The 18,598-nt window shown below is 45.7% G+C and overlaps 1 protein-coding gene across 6 annotated transcripts in view; it reads right to left on the reverse strand.

The window, feature by feature from the left end:
- Positions 1–479: 479 nt before the first annotated feature.
- The window catches only part of stk25b (serine/threonine kinase 25b), a 290,058-nt gene continuing 271,939 nt past the window's right edge, over positions 480–18,598 (reverse strand). For all 6 annotated transcript variants that reach the window (XM_070883287.1, XM_070883282.1, XM_070883281.1 and 3 more), the window contains 4 exons: positions 18,318–18,429; positions 9,256–9,327; positions 7,879–8,015; positions 480–3,592 (listed from right to left, as the gene is read on the reverse strand). In XM_070883287.1, coding sequence (XP_070739388.1) covers positions 3,553–3,592; positions 7,879–8,015; positions 9,256–9,327; positions 18,318–18,429 — 361 coding nt within the window. In that variant the 3' untranslated portion in view covers positions 480–3,552. The remainder of the gene's footprint in view (positions 3,593–7,878; positions 8,016–9,255; positions 9,328–18,317; positions 18,430–18,598) is intronic.

An 18,598-nucleotide genomic window follows, 5' to 3' on the forward strand; every position in this document is an offset into this window, starting at 1 on the left:
TGGCAATTGTGCCCAGCGCGGGGTGGACAGCACGGGACGAGGGCGCTCAGCGCGGGGCGGACAGCACGGGACGAGGGCGCTCAGCGCGGGGCGGACAGCGCGGGACGAGGGAGCTAAGCATGGGGCGAGGGCGCTCAGCGACGGTGGGTGAGGGTACTCAGCGCGGGGCGGACAATGCGGGGCGAGGGCGCTCAGCGAGGGCATCCTGCGTTGTTGGGGTGCTGCCCTTTGGCCACGATGATAACCAAGACCCTGCCTGTTTTGTTCCTGTAGTTCAGCTGGCATTGAAGATTCTATGACACTATTCAAAGAGGAGAAGTGAGCTCGCTAGGGTGTCTGGGCCAACATTCCTCACCAAAAGTAAACTGGTGATTCATCTAGATAAATCCAAGCACAATTTGCTTTAACGTGCATGGCAGAAACCAGACCCACCTTGAAGATGCCGCTGTAAATAAAGCCAGAGACTGCAGGTAGCCCATTCTTATATTTTATTCTTGTCCATTACAATGTATATAAAACGCGATCCGCAGCTCCAAGAGCACGGATACCCTCCTTCACCATAAATAACTACAACCAAACCTAAACTGGACTTTAAGATAGGTAGTAAGTGGGATGTGGGGACCAGGTGTGCACTTGTACACTGTTAATACACGCAGTATACAAACACTGGACATACAGGAACACAATCCCCAGTTTCACTGACATGGCTATGGAGTTTAAAAACTAGAGTTCTTTATGCTCACTCCTTTGTCCATTCAAATGGCGGGTCCACACCAAATACAATTCGGGACACAGTGAGAGGGCACGGAGCGTCAACACATCGATGACTTGCTTTTGTCTCTCAACGAGGTGCAGGCATCTGGAGTTTGGAACTGCAGGCGTCAATCCCGGAGTCCCAAAAGGAAGAGGCTCTTTATGATCATTTGTTGTGCAGGTTAATAGCAAACCAAAGTCTAAAAACACACTGGGGTGGGTTTCTGCAGGTCTTCAGCCGTAACCTTCAGGCAAAACCCAGAGAAATTAAGCAAACTGCTCATTACGTCGTCTTGCTGGGGATTCCGCCAGAGTCACGGCGGGAGAGCCCCGCGGAAATGCCACCCCCGCAAGATTTGATGCTGGTCAGTTCTTTGCCTGGATGTTACCAACAGTACCTTTAAAAACTGTGGGCCTGTTTCCTTTCCCTCTACATTACAGCTGCAGTTTCCTGGTTATCCCCAGGCCATAATACTAACTGTCCGCTCTTGGATAATACTGTTAAATGTCCCTTCCTTCTAAAAATGTTAGCGGGTTTGTTGAGGTCCTAGACCCAATCTCTCCCCCCCCGAATAACCTGCGACCTTCACTTGTCCTTTGCCCTTACGCTGTTAACCCTCCTGGTTATTATATCATGGCATTTGTATCAGGCTTTCATTGCACAAGCAGAACAATACAGCTGGCCATATTTCATGGTGTATTGTCAGTCATTTTGTATCTCTTCCCAACGCAAGGTGTAAAAGCAAAACAATGCGTCTAACTTGCCTTGCCATTTAAGGCCGTACAGAGGATTCATTCAGATTGACATTGATCCCAAGGTACACAACAGAATCTAAACTGAATGGTTTCCTACTTGCACAATGAAACATTCATGTACTTACAAGAAGAATAAACACAAATTAAGGTGGGACACAGGATATTATAGTGACTGCTGTCTGCTACATGAAGTGAGGTAAAGAAACTTCCTTTATAACCAAATGGATTAAAAACTGCATCACCAGATCTCAAAGCTCATTTCGTCAACAAATCCTGCTAAGGTTAGGGTGTCCCCCCCAGTTTGTTCAGTAGGAAAGTCCATGTCGATGCCATTAAAGACACTGGCCAACAGCGGTTCAGTTAAAAGACTGAACACAGTTCCCAAGATCTCCTGGGACATGGGAGATCCATTGCTGACAGCAACTCACTCGCTGTACAATGGGTAATAGTAATGCTTCTTCAACACGCTTACAAATTCCTGTTCTCTGGAGTACTGACGGTGCGAATCGGAGGGAGGGGTTTGAGTAAAACGTTTTCGGAATCTACCTCTTAAATCTGTCCTTCAACAGTCAGAGCTACACGTTCCCTTCCAGCTGGCCACAGATCATTCATTGCCACTGCCACCTGCTTGGACATGAAGTGCTCAGAGAGAGGACAGAGGCTGGCTTCAGATTCTACCAGGCTTGGAGTTCAGACATCTAATTTAAATTTCTCTACAATCCAATCCCAGTAACATTCTGGTCCATTTAACCGTTTGCTCTTCAGTTGCACTCCAGGCCGGATCGCCCGCAGGGATTGAGATCCCGGGTCCGGACGCAGTAACTTGATCTCCTCCACCAAACGGGATGCAGGAAAACGAAAAGACAGAGAGCCTCGGCGTAATCCCCGACAGGCGTGACTTTGCTCCACTGGACACGAGTATAAACTGCAGCCTCTCAGCAACCCTCGCCCTTCAGCATTTTGGAACTGTTCTTTAAGAGACAGAATCGCTTCTGCAGGTCTCAGTAAATTGGAGTCTTGAGAGATGTGGGTCATGTTTCTGTAATTGGTGGTGTTGGGGGGGGTGGGGGGAAGGAGAGTTATAATGCTGGTTTAGATTGCGGGATTACTATATACCCAGGAGTAACATTCTTCACATTTAAGTGTTTGTTTATTTTTTTCACTCCTTTCTTGATCTCACACCTCACAAATCCTCCCTTGCAGTCAGTCTGAGCTAGTCTTTTCAATTGCTGACCTGAACCACTTCCTGCAATCTGCTGTCAGTCAGTCAGGTCAGCCTCGCCTCAGTGCAGAGCTCCATCAAGCAGGTTGCCACATATACGAGAGACGTCCTTCGATGGGGCCAGCGAGGCTGGAGTGACTGAGACAGGCTTCTGAGTCAAGAGGCAAGAGACATATTGACTGGCCCGAGAATGAGGAATCCTTTGAGTGAGGGTGACCCGACTGATCTAAAGTCTGGATAAGCACCACCACCAACTCCTCTAGCTACTTCCATCTAATTGCTTCATTTTAACTAGCAGCAGAATGTAGTCACATCTTACAAGGAGTGGCTCAGGGAAGGTTATCCACTGTTTAAGACCCTCTATCCCCAATGCGTATAATCCACTTTCTTGCACCTTTATAAACGGTGTATTTATTTCTAAAACCATTAAAAAAAAATTGACCTTTGAATTCTGAAACAGAACCTAGACAGGCAAGCAAAAGAGATGCTGTCTCTTTCACACAGTACATTTCTACTAATACAGTTTGATATACACCATCAACGAACCTTCTCTGTATATAAAGAAATTGTAAAAATATTATAACTTCTAATTAAAACAACAAAAAAAGATATCAACCCCTCTTATTTGGTGCCACCCTTCATGGCAGCAGTGTTAAAAGTAAAACATTTTCAGTTCTGATCCAACAGTGTGATCGAGTCTGGTCGCCGTGGCCATGAAGCACTGGCATCGGCAACCACGGGCTTTCCTATCTGCAGCAGGAAGGTGTTGTCGGGTGCTGGGTCACAGGGCACTTGGGAAGCCCCTGGAGGTGCCGGGATCCTCACCGCGCTGAATTCTTGCTGGATCCACTTAGCGAATACCTGAGGGAGGGGAAAAGGAAAGAGCAAAAGTCAAAGGAGCAGCGTCAACACTATTTCTTTTTTTAAATGGAGAGATTGGGAAATGTTGGTGTTCAGAGGGACCTGCGTGTCCTTGTACACGAATCACTGAAAGTTAACATGCAGGTACAGCAAGCAATTAAGAAAGCAAATGTTGTCCTTTATTACAAGAGGATTTGAGTATAAGAGTAAAGACGTTACTGCAATTATATAGGGCTCTGGTGAGACCACACCTGGAGTATTGTGTACAGTTTTGGTCTCCTTACCTAAGGAAGGATATACTTGTCATAGAGGGAGTGCAACGAAGGTTCACTAAACTGATTCCTGGGATTGTCCAATGAAGAGAGATTGAGTAGACAAGGCCAATATTCTCTGGAGTTTAGAAGAATGAGGTGTGATCTCATTGAAACATACAAACTTCTTACAAGGCTCGACAGGTTGGATGCAGGGAGGATGTTTCCCCTGGTTGGGGAGTCGAGAACCAGGGATCACAGTCTCAGAATCAGGGGTCGGCCATTTAGGACTGAGATGAGGAGAAACTTCTTCACTCAGAGGATGGTGAATCTCTGGAATTCTCTACCCCAGAAGGCTGTGGAGGCTCAGTCTGAGTATATTCAAGACAAGGGATCAATAGATTTTTGAATATTAAGGGAATCAAGGGACATGGGGTTAGAGCAGGAAAGTGTAGTTGAAGTAAAAGATCAGCCAGGATCTCATTGAATGGCAGAGCAGGCTCAGGGGCCAAATGGTCTACTCCTGCTCCTAATTCTTATAATCCCGCCTACACATTTCTCATCTACTTGTGCAGGCTGCAAACCGCACCGCCTCCCCCTCCCTTCCCCCTCATGGAGGTGCTGGCTTTTTCCAGGGTGCACTGTTCAATGGCCTAGACGGTGTCGGCAGGCTATTCATCCCTGAGAAGCATCACTCTTAAAGACTAATCCTTGACCCACAACAAAACTACTCAGCAGAAGTCACTGAACAGTAATTCCTCCCCTGCTCCCAACCCACAAAGTCAACTGTAACGCCCCCCCGCTGCCTTGGTGTAGATCAACCACCTTAGTATGGGCTGAGTCTAGGGCTTGTCCTGGTCATTGACTCCAGGAGAGTAGAGAGAAAAAATTGGACAGAAGAAATGTTAAGTATTGCGACAGCACAGGTTACTGAAGCAGACAATATAAATGGGCTCATGGAGATGCATTACTGGAGAGAGAGTAGGGATTGAGGGATGTGTTGCAAAGAGAGATAGTTCGTGTGGAGATCTAATAAAAAGTGACAGGGCCGTTAGGCCCCATGTTCAATCCCTGTTTCTAAAAAAAAAAGGTTGAATCTTCTTGTATATTTCAGTAAGAAGGGAACACAGACTTAAAACTGTCACTGGATGAACAGCAAGAAGCAGAAGAAATGTTCTCACAGCGGGTTACTGGCACAGGGAATGATTGACAGCCAGTGGTTAATGAGACAACATTATATTGCATTTATATAGCCCCTTTAACGTAGTAAAACATCCCAAGGTGCTTCACAGGAGCGTTATCAAACAAAATTTGACACTGTGCCAAATAAGGGGATAAGAGCTAAGTTTTATTGTATTTTACCGATATAAGTATTTTCTATATCTTGTATAAGATTAGAGGTTATTTACAATGCTGACCACACTTGATCAGCTCCGCTGGGCGGACCACATTGTTCGCATGCCAGACACGAGACTCCCAAAGCAAGCGCTCTACTCGGAACTCCTTCACGGCAAACGAGCCAAAGGTGGGCAGCGGAAACATTACAAGGACACCCTCAAAGCCTCCCTGATAAAGTGCAACACCCCCACTGACACCTGGGAGTCCCTGGCCAAAGACCGCCCTAAGTGGAAGAAGTGCATCCAGGAGGGCGCTGTGCGCCTCGAGTCTCATCGCCAAGAGCATGCAGAAAACAAGCTCAGGCAGCGGAAAGAGCGTGCGGCAAACCAGTTCCACCCATCCTTTCCCTCAACGACTATCTGTCCCACCTGTGACAGAAATTGTGGTTCCCGTATTGGACTGTTGAGACACCCAAGAACTCATTTTAAGAGTGGAAGCAAGTCTTCCTCGATTCCGAGGGACTGCCTATGATGATGTTTTACAAACATCAAGCACACAATAAAGCTTCCAATCAGTAACACGTCAACACAGAGCATTTTTCAGCATTTCATCCCATTTCAGCCACAAAACTAGCCAACTCTCAGTTAGCCTTGTTCATCCAATTATGCAGCATTTTCTCCAAACAAGTTCTGATCATGTTACAGTATCTGTTATCACAAACATCTCCTCTTAACAAACATTCATGATCCTGTCTGAAGTGTTTTTAGGGTAGAGACTATATCATCATTTAAAAGGGAATTGGATAAGTATCTGAAAATTAATAAAGGAGGACATAAGGGGCGATGCGATTAGAGTAGGCGGCACTGGCATGGTTCAATGGGCCGAATGACCTCCTTCTGTGCAATGATTTTTATACATTTTTTACTGATAAGATGCCCACTGAAACACAATTTAAATGCTCTTACTGAAAGCTTTAACATGTATAGTTTTGGAGGCAGTATTTCAGGGGAATAGTTTTAATGGATACACAGAGCGGTGTGACAGGATCACTGCATTAAGCCTCTATAGTCAGGACACTGCATGTTGCTGTGCTCAGGGTTATTCTTGCCATCAGTTGGCAATAACAGGCCCTCGACTTGATTGGGCTACACTTTCAACATGGGTCTCAGTGCGGGCACAGCTCCAGCCACAGGCTGCTCGCCAGGAATTCAGTTCAGGAACCAGTGACCAACTTAATATCAGTGCAGGGACTTCCAAAGGGTTTGGGTCATTGAAGGAAATAGAGCATTTTCACATTGGTATAAAGCTAGCTAATCCCTCCATTCTTGTCCCAGACTCATATACCTCATTACATCCTGCAACGGACAATTCCATGTTTAACGACACTGACAAGGCGGCAGGGAAGCTAATTTACTCCCAGGCCTCTATCAATACCAGTCTGAACTGCCACGAGCAATGGGGGGAATTGGTGCTCCGTGACTGGGCCCCTGAGAAGTCTAGTTTCTGATTATGCCCCATCCCCCCCTGACTGAGATTGGGAGCTGGAGGGAATCCATTTTTAAACTGAGGCCAAGGTCCATAGTGCAGGACACCACCAGGTAAATTAAGCAGTGGTTAAGTAAGCCATAAATCTGGCTTAGTGTCACATCAGAAAGACAGCAACCCTGGCAATGCAGCACTCCCTCAGTACGGCACAAGCCTAGTTTGAGTGTTCAAGTCCATAGTAGTTCTGACTCAAGAGCAGAAAGTGCTATCGAGTGAGCCAAGCCCACATTTCACATGAAAGTCTCTTCTCTGGCAGCTGTCTGTTCCTGTGTGGATGAGCCTGTATGTTATCAATCTACCTCCCGTGTTCCCATGGCTAACACTGGCACCCTGACCCAGACAGTAGTGTCGTTTTAGTACAAATGTAAAAGCGCCTTAAAAGATGGAGTGCGTTCCCAGCTTCAGTGGGGCTAGAGACGGACGGGTTAGTGAACTGAACGGATGGGTGTTATTGAAGCTTCAGACAGGCCTGGTGGGCCAACAAGCTTGTTGTGTGTGTGTGTGTAGGCAGCTGCTGGATGAGACCAGGATTACTTCATGATGAGAATTTTTACTGAGTGGAGGAGAGAGAATTCTTGCAAACCCCAATAAGCGAGTTTAGGTGATGTTGCATTTTATAACTTTTTTTTTTACAGCTGGCAGTTTATAAAATGCAGAGCCGAAATGGACAGAGTGGGGAAAACTGATGGTGGAAAACTGCCCCTTTTCAAGCCCTCTGCGCATAGTCCAGTTACAGCGTGATGCCACACTTGAGGCTAACTGGGAACCTGCTATTAGGGGGACGGAAAAATTGTTGCATTGAGAAAAACTGTACACTCTTAGTTTAATATCAACTGGTTTTTACATTCTGTCTCCAACACCTCTTGAATAGTGCATGTGCAGACTGTAATACTGCAATACACGTGAAGGAATCAGACCGAGTTAAAGTGATACACAGCACACCATACTTTGTTTGGCATTGCATTTGGAAAGTTTAATGCACACATTACTTCACAAGGTACAAGCTGCTCTATATATTCCCAACACGTCAAAACACACCAACTTACAAAAGGCAACAAGGATTCTCCTAATACTGCATGAAAATCAAATGCTCACTCCCTCAATGCTGTGAATATATTTGCGCACACAATTTGCTTTCCGTGTCTCACTCACCTTCGTACCCGCTCCACCATGTGTGCTACCAGTTTATCTGAAATGCCCGGACAGGACTCCTCTGCCAGGTTAAATGCATTCTCCAGCTCTTCAATGGCACCCAGATTCCCACCGCTGACTTTGTGCTTCTCTTGTAGCTTAAACAAAAGAAAGCAAAATAAACAGGGAACCTCAAGTCACTGCCAGACGACAAAGCGCACGCAACCAACAACCCAGTACTTTGTGTTATACGGGGCAGGACTTTCACTCATCTCCGGCCAAGGATCAGAATGGGTCACAGAGAATCAGGGCGGGGCATAACCTTCCCGATATCACTCCGGGGCATAGCACGTCGGGACAAAAACCTGCTGTGCTAAGGTGCTGCCTTGACACATCTAGTTTGACAACAGTTACAGCTGAAGTCTTTAACTAACAGGCATCATACAACAATGTTAATGGCACATCAAAAATCCACAGGTGATTTTAGCAACTGGAAGGTAGATCGGAGAAAATACTTTCATTTCTTCCGACCCATTTTCTTCCCTAGAATAAGAGTAGAAAATGTCGGATATACACGACATGTCTGTCCCGCATCTGAAGAAAAGGTGGGCTGATGTACCGGGGATCGTCTCGCGATGGAACTGCCCCTCGAGCGCAGTGACTCGTGCTGGGTCTGCTCCCGCACTTACCCGCTTGTGTCTGGTACCTCAGCCCATGGACAGTCTCCATGTGCGGGCATGCTCAGTGCAAGACAATTAGCCATCCCAGCACAGGCCAGGGGCAGGAGTTGGGCTTCTGGTCTGTTCGTCTCAGTACCTTCCATGCAGTGTATTTACTGGCAGGTCTTTGACGGAGACAGAGAGCATTCTTTGAAGGTACTGAAAATCCCCAAAAATGGAAAAAGTGCATTAGACACTGACTGGACAAATCCAGGCCAGACAGAAGGAAATTGGGCGAAATAGCCAGTTAGAACAATGCTCTCATACTGATGCAGTTGGGCCATGAAGGCAGCTCACGCTGGCAAGGTGAAAACATTTTCTCTCTTTGCTGACTGTGAGGGTCCCTGGTGAAATCAGTTCTTTGATTTCAGCACTGTGGCCCCATTCAGGACTCACACAGGGATCAAGCTGCTTTCTGATTGGTTACGCTCACTCTAGTCCTGTCGGTTCCCATACCGTACAAATATCTGGGTGAAGGAGGGAGGGGGAAGGACTTGGTGATGTCAGCAAAGATTAGCACCCAACCAACTCACGCCCTTGTACTTCACTCCTGCTGACACTAATCAGTGGGGAAAAAAGCTCGATGCCTCTAAAGCCAGGCAAGGCGGTGTAAGCATTTCAGCTGACACATACAAGCAGGCCCACAAACACACTCGGTCACATAAAGTGGCTGCATTACCTCTCTGAACATGGGGTTGACCAGGGTCGTCAAGCACTTTGACTTTGGCTGTCGCTTCATGGGCTCCAAGGGCTTTATTAAAACAAAATACAAAAGAATAGTGAACAAAGTGATAGGCAATACTCCTCACCTCAACCACTCTCTCTAGGAAAGGTACTCTCGCCTCTATTTATTGCTATGTTCAGTGCCTCTCTGAACTTTATTCTGAGGACGGTCTGTTCCTTCCTTCCATCTTCGTTGTTGGTATAAAGAATTATGATGTGGTTTTGAAACAAATTGAATTCCTTACCTCTCTCTCTCTATTCCCTTCCTTGTTCAATCTACAGGCTTATAAAACCCCAGTTTGGCGTCACCTACCCACCACCTAGTCCTCGCAGTAACCTTGCTGGTCTGCACTACTGGCCTTGGACCATCACCCAGAATATACACATGAACATAAGAAATAGGAGCAGGAGTAGGCCTCACGGCCCTTCGAGCCTGCTCCACCATTCAGTAAAATCATGGCCACCTGATCTCCATATCCCTTGATTCCCTGAGACTCCAAAAATCTATATCTCAGCCTTGAATATATTCAGCGACTCAGCATCCAGAGCTCTCTGGGACAGAGAATTCCAAAGATTCACAACCCTCTGAGTGAAGAAATTCCTCCTCATCTCTGTCTTAAATGGCCTACCCCTTATCCTTAGACTGTGCCCCTAGTTCTAGACACTCCAGCCAGGGGAAACAACCTCTCAGCATCTACCCTGTCAATCCCCTTCAGAATCTTGTATGTTTCAATGAAATCACCTCTCATTCTTGTAAACTCCAGAGAGTATAGGCCCATTCTACACACTCTCTCATCATAAGACAGTCCTCTCATCCCAGGAATCAATCCAATGAACCTCCGTTGCACCACCTCCAAGGCAAGTATATCCTTCCTCAGATAAGGAGACCAAAACTGTACACAGTACTCCAGGTGTGGTCTCAGCAAAGCCCTGTATAATTATAGTAAGACGTCCTTACTCTTGTACTCCAACCCCTTTGCAATAAAGGTCAACATGACATTTGCCTTCCTTATTGCTTGCTGTACCTGTATGCTATCTTTAAGTTTCTTGCATAAGGACACAGAACATTGTACAATCAACAGTGTGTCATTAGAGTGCTTTTACCCACATTAGAGGCCATCACAACTTCTACAATTATATTATAATAATTATAACTCAGTTATGGGTTTTATTTCCCCTTCCCAATCTTCTCCCCTCCCTGAAACACTGACTTCTTGTTATGGCACCAAGTCCTTGAACTTGTTGACTCCCAATTCTGTGCCTATTCTTCCTGTAACTCCACGTTTGAATCTCTCTCATCCACTCTTACCACAGCACTGAAATTGCCCTAGTTAAAGCCACAAATGACACCCTCTGTAACCATGGTGCATTTCCCCTCCTCGTCCTCTCTGCAGCCTTTGACACGATCGACACACCATCCTCCTCCAATTCCTCTCCTCTGCTGTGCATCTCAGAGGGACAGTTCTCACCTAGTTCTACTCTTGCCTAACTAATCATAGCCAGGGCAACTCCAGCAATGGCTTCTCATCCTCGAATCCCCCAAAGATCTATCCTTCCTATTCTCATCATCTCGCTGCCCCTTGGTGACACCGTCCAATGAAATGTGGCCAGCTTCCACATGCACGCTGACAACACACAACAGCTCAATCTCTCCATCACTTTTTTCAACCCCTCCACTTTGTGTTGTCCGATTCCTCTTCCGACTTCCAGTTTTGAATGAGTCGCAATTTTCTCCAGATAAACCGTGGCAAAACAAATGCCATCATCTTCGGCCCCCACCATAAACTCTGTACCCTCGCCACTGATTTCCCGTCCCCCACTCCGGCCATTGCTTCAGGTAAACCAGACTGTTTGCAGCCCTGGCATTCTATTCGACCCAGAGTTGAGATTCTGAGCCCCTATCCTCTTCATTACCAAGACCTGCTTCTGCAGCATCGACTGCCTCAGTCTCATCTGCTGATGAAACTCTCACCCATGCCTTTGTCAGCTCTAGCTAGGATTGTTCCAATGCTCTCTTGGCTGGCCCCCTGCCCTGAATCCTCCGTAAACTTCAGCATGTGCAAAGTTCTGCTGCCAGTATCCTATCCTGCACCAAGTTCCGCTCACCCATCACTCATGTCCTCGCTGACCTGCACTGGCTTCTGGCACCCCAATTTAAAATTTACATCTCATATTTAAATCCCTTCATTGCCTTGCCCCTCCCTATTTCTGTAACCACTTCCAGTCCTATAACGACCACACCCCACCCCAGAATTCTCGATTCCTCAGACTCTCGTCCCTTGTGCATTCCCCCTTCCCTTTGCACCGCCATTTGCAGCCGTGCCTTCAGGTTCCCAGGCTCTATGCTCTGAAATTCCACCTCCATCTCCTCCTTTAACACCATCTTTAAAACCCACATCTTTGACTGAACTTTTAGCTAACCCTCCCAATTCCTTCTCCTTTGGTTCAGCGACCATGTTAATTTATTTATGCTTTGGTGACGTTTGGCCTTGGGTTGTTTGTCCACGTTAAAAGCTCTATGAGCCACATCAGTTTGTAAGTAATGTGCCTTTGTCTAGTGGGCATTAAAAACACAGGTGTGAAAATGGAACGTGTGATAATCTGTACAGTAACTGCTGCAAAATGTGGTCCTAAAAAGGTGACACCTCCAACCTGATAGGTGAGCGGAACTTGGTGCAGGATGCAGGATCGGATGCTGACAGCAGAACGTTGCATGTAGAATAGGCTGTTCAGTTACACACTATCATGTCGTAGCACATATAGGGATAGATTTTTGTCTTTAGCACAAGTGCCTTGATCTTAAATAAAGGTGATTACAAAAGTATGAAGGCAGAGTTGGCTAAAGTGGACTGGGAAAATAGATTAAAGTGCAAGATGGTTGATGAGCAGTGGCAGACATTTATGGAGATATTTCATATCTCTCAACAAAAATATATTCCAGTGAGAAGGAAAGACTTTAAGAGAAGGGAGACCCATCCGTGGTTAACTAAGGAAATAAAGGATGATAGCAAATTGAAAACAAGGGCATACAATGTTGGCAAGATTAGTGGGAGGCCAGTGAATTGGGAAATTGTTAAAAAAATCAGCAAAGGACTACGAGAAAAAAATAGAGAGAGAGAAGATAAACTAGCACGAAATATAAAAACAGATAGTGAGAGCTTCTACAGGTATATAAAAAGGAAGAGAGTAGCTAAAATAAACGTTGGAAGATGAGACTAGGGAATTAATAATGGGAAACAGGGAAATGACAGAGAATTTGAACAAATATTTTGTATTGGTCTTCACGATAGAAGACACTAAAAACATCCCAAAAATAGATAATCAAGGGGCTATAGGGAGGGGGGAACTTAAAACAATCACTATCACTAAAGAAAAAGTACTCAGTAAAATAATGGGACTAAAGGTGGACAAGTCCCCAGGACGTGATGGCCTGCATCCTAAGGTCTTAAAAGAAGTGGCTGCAAAGATAGTGGATGCATTGGCTGCAATCTACCAAAATTCCCTGGATACTGGAGAAGTCCTAGCGGATTGGAAATCCACAAATGTAACGCCTTATTTAAAAAGGATGGCGACAGATAGACCAGTTAGCCTAACATCTGTCATTGGGAAAATGCTGGAATCCATTATTAAGGAAGCAGGAGGACATTTGGAAAAGCATAACATACTCAAGCAGAGTCAGCATGGTTTTATGAAAGGGAAATCATGTTTGACAAATTTGCTGGAGTTCTTTGAGGATGTAACGAGCAGGGTGGATAAGGGGGAACCAGTGGATGTGGTGTATTTGGATTTCCAGAAGGAATTCGAGAAGGTGCCACATAAAAGGTTACTGCACAAGAGCTCACGGGGTTGGGGGTAATATATTAGCATGGATAGAGGATTGGCTAACTAACAGAAAACAGAGAGTCGGGATAAATGGGTCTTTTTCCAGTTGGGAAACGGTAACGAGTGGGATGCCACAGGGATCGGTGCTAGGGCCTCAACTATTTACAATCTATATTAATGACTTGGATGAAGGGACCGAGTGTAATGTAGCCAAGTTTGCTGATGATACAAAGATGGTGGGAAAGCAAGTTGTGAGGAGGACACAAAAAATCTGCAAAGAGATATAGACAGGCTAAGTGAGTGGGCAAACATTTGGCAGATAGAGCATAATGTGGGAAAGTGTGAGGTTATCCACTTTGGCAGGAAAAATAAAAAAGCAAATTATTATTTAAATGGAGAGATTACAAAATGCTGCAATACAGAGAGACCTGGGGGTCCTTGTGCAAGAAACACAAAAAGTTAGCATGCAAGTACAGCAAGCCAAATGGAATGTTGGCCTTTATTGCAAGGGGGATAGAGTATAAAAGCAGAGAAGTCCTGCTGCAACTATACAGGGTATTCGTGAGGCCACACCTCGAGTACTGCGTACAGTTTTGGTCTCCTTATTTAAGGAGGGATATACTTGGCAGTTCAGAGAAGGTTCACTAGGTTGATTCCTGAGATGAAGGGGTTGACTTATGAGGACATAGAAACATAGAAAATAGGTGCAGGAGTAGGCCATTCGGCCCTTTGAGCCTGCACCACCATTCAATAAGATCATGGCTGATCATTCCTTCAGTACCCCTTTCCTGCTTTCTCTCCATACCCCTTGATCCCCTTAACCGTAAGGGCCATATCTAACTCCCTCTTGAATATATCCAGTGAACTCTCTGCGACAGGGAATTTCACAGGTAAACAACTCTCTGAGTGAAGAAGTTTCTCCTCATCTCCGTCCTAAGTGGCCAACCCCTTATCCTAAGACTATGTCCCCTGGTTCTGGACTTCCCCAACATCAGGAACATTCTTCCCGTATCTATCCTGTCCAGTCCAGTCAGAATCTTATACGTTTCTATGAGATCCCCTCTCATCCTTCTAAACTCCAGTGAATAAAGTCCCACTTGATCCAGTCTCTCCTCATATGACAGCCCAGCCATCCCTGGAATCAGTCTGGTGAACCTTTGCTGCACGAACGTCCTTCCTCAGACTAGGAGACCAAAACTGAACACAATATTCCAGGTGAGGCCTCACTTAAGCCCTGTACAGCTGCATTAAGACCTCCCTGCTTCTATATTCAAATCCCCTAGCTATGAAGACCAACATACCATTTGCTTTCTTTACCGCCTGCTGTACCTGCGTGCCCACTTTCAGTGACTGATGAACTATGACACCCAGGTCTCATTGCACCTCCCCTTTTTCTAGTCTGCCGCCATTCAGATAATATTCTGCCTTTGTGTTTTTGCCCCCAAAATGGATAACCTCACATTTATCCACATTATACTGCATCTGCCATGTATTTGCCCACTCACCTAACCTGTCCAAGTGATCCTGCAGCCTCTTAGCGTCCTCCTCACAGCTCACACAGCCACCCAGTTTAGTGTCATCCGCAAACTTGGAGATATTACACTCTATTCCTTCATCTAAATCGTTAATGTACATTGTAAAGAGTTGGGGTCCCAGCACTGAGCCCTGCGGCACTCCACTAGTCACTGCCTGCCATTCTGAAAAGGACTCGTTTATCCCCACTCTCTGCTTCCTGTCTGCCAACCAGTTCCCTATCCACGTCAGTATGTTATCCCCAATACCATGCGCTTTGATTTTGCACAACAATCTCTTGTGCGGGACCTTGTCAAAAGCCTTTTGAAAGTCCAAATGCACCACATCCACTGGTTCTCCCTTGTCCACTCTGCTAGTTACATCCTCAAAAAATTCCAGAAGATTCGTCAAGCATGATTTCCCTTTCATAAATCCATGCTGACTTGGTCCGATCCTGTCACTGCTTTCCAAATGCGCTGCTATTTCATCCTTAATGATTGATTCCAACATTTTCCCCACTACTGATGTCAGGCTAACCGGTCTATAATTACCCGTTTTCTCTCTCCGTCCTTTTTAAAAAAGTGGTGTTACATTAGCTACCCTCCAGTCCATAGGAACTGATCCAGAGTCGACAGACTGTTGGAAAATGATCACCAATGCATCCACTATTTCTAGGGCCACTTCCTTGAGTACTCTGGGATGCAGACTATCATGCCCCGGGGATTTATCAGACTTCAATTCCATTAATTTCCCTAACAAAATTTCCCACCTAATAAGGATATCCTTCAGTTCCTCCTTCTCACTAGACCCACTGTCCCCTAGTACTTTCGAAAGGTTATTTGTGTCTTCCTTCATGAAGACAGAACCAAAGTATTGGTTCAATTGGTCTGCCATTTCTTTGTTCCCCATTATAAATTCACCTGAATCCGACTGCAAGGGACCTACATTTGTCTTTACTATTTATAGAAGCTTTTGCAGTCAGTTTTTATATTCCCTGCAAGCTTCCTCTCATACTCTATTTTCCCCTCCTAATTAAACCCTTAGTCCTCCTCTGTTGAATTCTAAATTTTCCCAGTCCTCAAGTTTGTTGCTTTGTCTAGCTAATTTGTATGCCTCTTCCTTGGCTTTAACACTATCCTTCATTTCCTTTGTTAGCCATGGTTGAGCCACCTTCCCAGTTTATCCCTCCAGACAGGGATGAACAATTGCTGAAGTTCATCCATGTGATCTTTAAATGTTTGTTACTGCTTATCCACCGTCAACCCTTTGAGTATCCTTTGCCAGTCTATTCTAGCCAATTTACGCCTCATACTGTTGAAGTTACCTTTCCTTAAGTTCAGGACCCTAGTTTCCGAATTAACTGTGTCATTCTCCATCTTAATAAGGAATTCTACCATATTATGGTCACTTTTCCCCAAGGGGCCTCGCACAACAAAATTGCTAATTAGTCCCTTCTCATTACACATCACCCAGTCTAGAATGGCCAGCTCCCTGGTTGGTTCCTCGACATATTGGTCTCAAAAACCATCCCTAATACACTCCAGGAAATCCTCCTCCACCGCATTGCTACCAGTTAGGTTAGCCCAATCAATATGTAGATTAAAGTCGCCCATGATTACTGCTGTACCTTTATTGCACACATCCCTTATTTCTTGTTTGATGCTGTCCCCAACCTCACTACTACTATTTGGTGGTCTATACACAACTCCCACTAGCGTTTTCTGCCCTTTGGAATTCCGCAGCTCCACCCATACCGATTCCACATCATCCAGGCTAATGTTCTTCCTTACAATTGCATTGATTTCTTCTTTAACCAGCAATGCCACCCTGCCTCCTTTTCCTTTCTGTCTATCCTTCCTAAATGCTGAATACCCTTGGATGTTGAGTTCCCAGCCTTGGTCACCCTGGAGCCATGTCTCCGTGATGCCAATCACATCGTATCTGTTAACTGCTATCTGCGCAGTTAATTCATCCACCTTATTCCGAACACTCCTTGCTTTGAGGCACAGAGCCTTCAGGCTTGTCTTTTTAAACACTTTGCCCCTTTAGAATTTTGCTGTAATGTGGCCCTTTTTGTTTTTTGCCTTAGGTTTCTCTGCCCTCCACTTTTACTATTCTCCTTTCTATATTTTGCTTCTGACTCCATTTTGTTTCCCTCTGTCTCCCTGCATAGGTTCCCATCCCCCTGCCATATTAGTTTAACTCCTCCCCAACAGCAATAGCAAACACTCCCCCTAGGACATTGGTTCTGGTCCTGCCCAGGTGCAGACCTCCCCCAGAACCGGTTCCAATGTCCCAGGAATTTGAATCCCTCCCTTCTGCACCACTCCTCAAGCCACGTATTCATCTGAGCTATTCTGCGATTCCTACTCTGACTAGCACGTGGCACTGGTAGCAATCCTGAGATTACTACTTTTGAGGTTCTACTTTTTAAATTTAACTCCTAGCTCCCTAAATTTGTCTCGTAGGACCTCATCCCGTTTTTTACCTATGTTACTGGTACCTATATGCACTACGACAACTGGCTGTTCACCCTCCCTTTTCAGAATGTCCTGCACCCGCTCAGAGACATCCTTGACCCTTGCACCAGGGAGGCAACATACCATCCTGGAGTCTTGGTTGCGGCCGCAGAAACGCCTATCTATTCCCCTTGCAATTGAAACCCCTATCACTATCGCTCTCCCACTCTTTTTCCTGCCCTCCTGTGCAGCAGAGCCAGCCAGGGTGCCATGAACTTGGCTGCTGCTGCCCTCCCCTGATAAGTCATCCCCTTCAACAGTACCCAAAGCGGTGTATCTGTTTTGCAGGGGGATGACCGCAGGGGACCCCTGCACTATCTTCCTTGCACTGCTCTTCCTGTTGGTCACCCATTTACTATCTGGCTGTGTACCCTTTACCTGCGGTGTGACCAACTCACTAAACATGCTATTCACATGTTGAGCAGGTTGGGCCTATACTCATTGAAGTTTAGAAAAATGAGAGGCGATCTTACTGAAACGTATAAGATACTGAAGGGGCTCGACAAGGTAGATGCAGAGAGGATGTTTCCACTAGTGGGGGAATCTAGAACTAGGGGGCATAGTTTCAGAATAAGGGATTGCCCATTTAGAACCGAGATGGGGGAAGAATTTATTCTCTCAGAGGGTCGTAAGTCTGTGGAATTCTCTGCTCCAGAGAGCTGTGGAGGCTGGGTCATTGAATATATTTAAGGTGGAGATCGACAGATTTTTAAATGATAAGGGAGTGAAGGGTTATGGGAAGCGGGCAGGGAAGTGGAGCTGAGCCCAAGATGAGATCAGCCATGATCTTATTAAATGATAGAGCAGGCTCGAGGGGCCAAATGGCCCACTCCTGCTCCTATTTCTTATGTTCTAAAGCATGACCTGAACACAGTGCTTGGAGAAAAGTCAGGCAGGAAAGATTGCACTCCTGCAATGGAAACTGCCTGAATTTTCTCTCTGTTTCACCCAAGGACTAAAGATGAAAATCTACCACATTACACCTCATCCCATTAATGCAATAGGAGTACAGGGATACCACAAAGCAGATTACAGCACACCCATTACATTCGACCACGAAAGTCCTCATAATAAAAGAGTGTATCACCGCTAGAAACTGCCTGGACTGCTTATTGCAACAATGCCAGTGAAAGGGTGCTGGAAGTTGACAAATGCACAGACTCACCTTCTGAGAACTCTGTACAGGCATTCCGTTCTGGAGCTTGTTGATGGTGCTGGGACGTACAGTGGGGAAAGTCCAAACTGGGCACTGATCCCGTTCATCTGCATCAGCTTCCCTGCAAACAGATAGTAGGTCCCTGTGAATATCCTCGACATCAGTTCCACACAGTGTTCTTCAGTTCACGTTCATGTCAGATTCTGAGGGGGCTTGACAGGGTGGATGCAGAGAGGATGTTTCCCCTTGTGGGGGAATCTAGAACTAGAGGGCATAATCTCAGAATAAGG

Source organism: Pristiophorus japonicus, chromosome 6 (assembly GCF_044704955.1).
Source record: "Pristiophorus japonicus isolate sPriJap1 chromosome 6, sPriJap1.hap1, whole genome shotgun sequence".
NCBI lineage: Eukaryota > Metazoa > Chordata > Chondrichthyes > Pristiophoridae > Pristiophorus > Pristiophorus japonicus.